The following is a 5862-nucleotide window of genomic DNA, read 5'->3' on the forward strand; positions in this document are numbered from 1 at the left end:
GGGGGGATGGCCACACCACAATCCCTTCTCCTCCATTCTCCTCTCAGGATCCTGGGCATGCATGCACACGCACCCGGCATGAGTTTAAGCCACCGGGTCTGGGACTCGAACCGCGGTCAACTATGTGGGAGTCCAGCAACATAGCCATTATGCTAACCACTGGTCCCACTGAGTGTAATTCTTGATAGAGAAATCTCCCAAGCTTAAAACTGAAAGACTCCAGGACCAACAGATGGCATAATGGCTACATGGTTAGACTCCCACATAGTCGACTGTGATCTGAGTCCCAGACCCAGTGGCTTAAAACTAACACTGGGCCTATGTGCACGCATGCCCGAAATTCTGAGAGGAGAGTGGACGGGAAGAGACCGCGACATGGCCATCCCCCCGTGGGTCAGGGTGATTCCTTGCTTTCTGTGTCTGTGTCCCTCCAGCAACCATATGCACCTATAGCAAAAATCTCTCTCTCAAAAGAAGCAAAACAAAAACAAAACTGAAAGGCCCCATATACTGTAAACCACCTAATACTGCAAGAAAGCATCAAGAAATGCTTAATGACCTGGAGCAAAATCACAATAATGTGCCTGCTTGAGCAAGCCAGTCTGAAACAAATGGTGGTAGCTCTCAACAACAGTAAGCTGAGGCATCTAGGCAGACAAACTCATTTGCTGGCTGAATTTTTTTGTTTGTGTGTTTAAAGTCTCTCTCCAGGTTACAATCTTCCTGCCTCAAGTCCTCCGAGTCACTGGGATTACACACACACAACATCACATCCAGCCTTTAGGTTGGACAGAGAATTGAACCTGGGTATCCCATGTGGTCACAGCTATGGAGCACAGTGTCTTAGCAGCATGTCCACTGCAGCTGGACCCTGGCTAAGTAACTGATAGGGGTATTCCCCTGTCTGGAAATATCAACTCTAGTGATGTGGGTAGATCATGTTTATCAATCAGTGATCTGCATTTTGTACCAGCAATTTGTTGAAAGCCTCCGATTTTGAAAACTCTGCAAGTCTTAGCAGTGGAAATCTTCAAATACACCGAAATTCAAATATTTCAAGTGCTTTCCACTGTGCTCACAGTATATAGGGGCTCGGAAACAAGGCTGCTTCTGTGCAGAGAACACTTCTAGGCTTCCAGTCTAATGCAATCTAGAGAGGGGGTTTTCATACATTCCAGTCCTACTTGGCTGGTAAGTCCTACACTTCATTTTTCAGCTATTTGAATGTTTTTCACATATTCATTTCTAAATAAAACATGATTATGACATCTGTTAAAATTTTTTTTACAATATTTAAATAAATCTTTAAATGACCATTTTGCTAGCATTTATTACAAATTTATCTTCATTACGAAGACAAAATTTGGTAACTTTTTTTTCTTTTAGAGATTTTTGCTATAGGGTATGTGCACTTGCCGGAGAAAGAAAGTGAAAAATCCCTCCCCAGAAGGGATGGCCACTCTACAATCCCTTCTCCTTCACTCTCCGCTTAGGATTTTGGGCACACAAGCGCTCGGTGTAAGTGTTGACCTGCTGGCTCTGGGACTCAAATCGCAGTTACATGGGAGTCCAGCGCCGTAACCATTATCCCATCTGCTGGTCCTGGAATTTGGTAATTTCTAAAGAAAAGAACATTGTTTAAAATATTTTCTTATACTCCGCAACTTTTTAAAAATTATTATTTAAGAAATATCCCCTTCACTACTTCGCTAGTCTCATGTACAGTTTTCACGATATGCATCTATCCTTCCAAAACATGTTCCCTATTTTTGCTAACAGTTCTTCATATACAAGATAAATAACTTGTTTACAAATGCGTTTCCCTGTAAAATAAAAACAACAACAGCTGGCAGCACATTCTACTCACACTTCTATATACTTATGTATTAATTTATTTCATCCCTATAACCATCCTATTATTTGATACTATTACTGTTTCCACTTCACGGCTGAGGAAATACACAACTGTAACTTGCCCACTAATACCCAGTCAACTGCTGAGCCAGGACGGAACTCGGCTGCCTGATTCCACAGTCCGAGCTCACCCTCTATAGTAGGGGCCAGCAAAGATTTTCTATAAAGGACCGGAGATGGAAGTTTTAAGATTTGTGGGCTATAGAGTCTTTGCCACAACTACTCAACTCTGCAACTCTGCCGCTGGAGCAAAGAAACAGTAATAGACAGGGTGTAAATGGGTGTGTATGTGCTGTCCAGCGAGACTTGATGCACACAAAATCTGAATTTCATTTCATTTTCACATGTCATAAAATACTGTTAAGTTTTTCTCAACCACTGAAAAAATACAAAAACCATTTGTAGCCTGTGAGTCTTATAAAAAGTGGTAGACTGGGCCACCAGGTGGTTTGGTAGTTGGGGCATGGGACTCCCACATGGCCAACTGTGGTTCAAGTCCAGGACCTGGCGACTTGCTTTCTCACTTCCCCCACTCTCTTTTTCTGTATCTCTCTCTGGTGAGCTCATAGCTCTCTCTCCCTCTCTCCCTCTCTCCCTCTCTCTCTCTCTCTCTCCCTCTCACTCTCTCTCTCTCTCTCTCTGGTGAGCTCATATGTGAACTTTGTAATAATATTATTTTATTTATTATTATTACTTAGTTTGTTATAGGTCTGCTCACCAGAGAGAAATGGCGAGAGAAAGAAAGGGAGAGATAAAGCGAGAAAGTAAGCCACCAAGTCCAGGACTTGAACTGTGGTTGACGACGTGGGAGTCCAGTGTCTCAACCACCATGTCACCTGCTGGCCCTAAATAAATAATTATTAAAAAAGAAAAACAAAAGGTGGGCTGGATTTGGCCAGTGGGACACAGTTTACCAAGTTCTGTCCTATGCTATATACTTAAAAAAGTAAAATAAAAAGTGAGCCAGCCAGTAGTATAGTTAAGGCAGCTAGATCCCACATGGCCAACTATGCAGTTTGATCCAGGATCCAGTGACTTGAAAAACACACCAGGCAAATGTGCATATGAGCCCAGAATCCAGAAAAAAGGGAGAAATAGAGGAGAAAGGATTGCAGTGAAGTCACTCTACAGGATGGTTCTCTCACTTTCTCTGTGTCTCTCTCCAGTGAATGCATGTGCCCTCTAGCAAACTTTAAAAAAATTATTTATTTATTGAATTCCATTTGTTGTTGCTGTTATTAATTTAACCAGGAGAGACAAAGAGAGAGAGAGAGAAAGGGAAAGCAAGAAAGCAAGCTGTCAGGTCAGGTCCGGGACTCAAATCGTGATTGGCCATGTGGGAATCCAGCATCTCCTGCCAGCCCCTCTAGTACATTTTTTAAAAAAGAAAAGCATTTAAGAGGCATGCCTATAAATTTCTTTCTTTAAAAAAAAAAAATTAACTTTTCTTATCATTATCATTTCAATTTGACCAGAAAGAGACAGAGTAGAGGGAAAGTGAGAAAACAAGTCGCCAGGTTCGGGATTCGAACTGTGGTTGACCATGTGGGAGTCCAGCACTCTTAACCTTCATACCATCTGCCAGCCCTTTATTTTTTTAGAGATTTTTGCTATAGGGCACATGTGCTCACTGGAAAGATACAGAGAGACAGAAAGCAAGAAATTACCCCCCAAGGGAGATGGCCACACAGCAATCCTTTCTCCTCCATTTTCTTGGGATTTGCAGCATGCACGCACTTGTGCCCAATGTAATTTTAAGCTGCCGGGTCCAGGACTTCAACTATGGTCGACTATGTGGAAGTTCAGCAATGAAACCGTTACACCATCTGCTGGTCCCCAAGCATGCCTATAAATTCCTAAAACCATCACAATGACATAAGGACACTAACACCATTTAGTTCTTGCTATGTGCCAAGTACCCTGTTCTATGCCCTATACACAGATCAATTAATGCTTTTTTTTTTTTTTGGAGAGGTTTTTGCTATAGGGTGCGTGTGATCACCAGAAAGACAGAGAGACAGAAAGCGAGAAATCACCCCCCAGGGGAGATGGCCACACCACACTCCCTTCTCCTCCATTCTTCTCTCAGGATCTTGGACACGCATGCACACGGGCCCAGTGTGAGTTTTAAGCCACCAAGTCCGGGATTCAAACTGCGATCGACTACACGGGAGTCCAACTGCGATCGACTACATGGGAGTCCAACGACATAGCCATTACGCCAGCTGCTGGTCCCTAATTAACGCTTATAAGAACTGTTTGAGGCTGGTCCTATTATTTTCCTCTTTGCATGGATGACGAAAATGTGTTCATTTAAGTTGCCTTAAGGCTACACAGTGATTAAATGCTAAGGTATGGAGATAGCAATTGAACCCACAAGGTCTGTCTCTCTCATCCATACAGTAGCCATTATGCCACTCTGCCTCTATTAAGTGTTCCATTATGAAAATAGCAGTACTATTTTTTAGAGTAACTTTTTTTTATGTGAGAGATTTTTGCTATAGGGCGCGTACACTCACCAGAGACGACAGAGACAGAAAGCAATCCCTTCTGCCACAATCCCTTCTCCTCCATCCTCAGGATTTTGGGCATGCATACACACATGCCAGCGCAATCTTCAAGCCGATGGGCCTGGGACTTGAAGTGCAGCTAGCCACGTGAGAGTCCAGAGTCTTAATTACCATGCCACTCGCTGGTCCCCTTTCTGCTTTATCTGTTCATTTCATATTCTCTATGGTAGTTGCAGCAGAGACTCTCAAAGCCTAACGTATTTTCTACTTTGGGCCTTGACAATGACAGTTTACCCAGCCAAGCTATGCCAAGTACCAACTATTATCAGAACAGACTAAGACTCAAGCACTGCATGTGGCCATGTGGAGATCCCTGATAACACACTAAGAGTAGTTAGGGTGGGACCACTGGAAATCGGTTCGCATATTTATCAGCGAGCTGTAGTATACTTACAAGATGCAGCTGTCAGAAACAAAACTATTACCACATGATAAAGCGACAAAATCAACTGGGGAAAAGCAAGCCTTTCCTAGCCTTCCTCCTTCCCCTAAAATGTTGCTTTCCCTGTCCTGCCTGCTAGGCCATCTCTCCCTTGAGGCACGGCTCAAGAATTACTCCCCTGGGGCCCAGCTGCAGTGGTTCAGGCTATGGGGTAGCACTGGACTATGCTGAAACCACCATAAGTGCCCTGGGTTCAGTTCCTGCGTGAACCTGAGCACACCTGACATACCCATGATGCTACTGGCTGGCAGGCTTGGGAAGGGGGTGGATTGTGGCTTTGGGACCCTATAAGGGGTCCCTGTCTCTCTCATGAAAGAGACAACTAAAGGAAGTAAAAAACAAAGGAACAAAAAGCACCCCCTTGGTAGCTACGCCCTGCTGTTCCTCCGCAGGCAGCTAGAAGTCAGGAGCTTCTTCTAGCCCAGTCTCATGCACTTGGTCCAGGACCCTGCCTTTCTGCAAGCTGTGAGCGCCTAGACAGCAGGGGACGGGGTGGCCATTCGTCTCTCCAGAGCTTTGCACACCACGGGAACCACGCAAACCAGGTCAGCACAACTGCAGCCTCGTCCGCATCAGAGACCCTCAGGGGACACCGCGCAGGGGAGGGGCTGACCAGCTTCCTCCGTCACGAAACGCGCCCGCCGCAGTGCACCGGCCGCGGGAAGAGGAAGCCGCTGGCGCCGGCCACGGCCGCCACTCGCCGAAGGGGAGGAAATGGGAACCGGCGCCCGGGACGGCTCTTGAACAGGGAAAACACGCATCGTCAGGACCTGAAAATCGAAACTGCATTCCAGAGAGCGAACGTCAGCTCACCTGGGTCATGGCCTTCTCGATCCCCGTCCCCGCGGCCTCCGGCTTGTGGCTTCTCGCCTGGAAGACGGCGGCGTCCCTGGAAGGCAGGGCTAGGGGAGAACGAGCGGCTGGAGCGGTCTACAC

The 5862-nt window shown here is 45.7% G+C and overlaps 1 protein-coding gene across 5 annotated transcripts in view; it reads right to left on the minus strand.

Annotated features, from left to right (window-relative positions):
- The window catches only part of ZFP28 (ZFP28 zinc finger protein), a 55221-nt gene extending 49377 nt beyond the window's left edge, over positions 1-5844 (minus strand). For all 5 annotated transcript variants that reach the window (XR_003547552.1, XM_006166769.3, XM_027767590.1 and 2 more), the window contains exon 1: positions 5740-5844. Coding sequence is in view for 4 of the 5 variants with exons in the window: in XM_006166769.3 (XP_006166831.1) it covers positions 5740-5748 (9 nt within the window). In the remaining variant the exon portion in view is untranslated. The remainder of the gene's footprint in view (positions 1-5739) is intronic.
- Between the last annotated feature and the right edge of the window lie 18 nt (positions 5845-5862).

This window comes from Tupaia chinensis, unplaced genomic scaffold, assembly GCF_000334495.1.
Source record: "Tupaia chinensis unplaced genomic scaffold, TupChi_1.0 Scaffold144336_1, whole genome shotgun sequence".
NCBI lineage: Eukaryota > Metazoa > Chordata > Mammalia > Scandentia > Tupaiidae > Tupaia > Tupaia belangeri.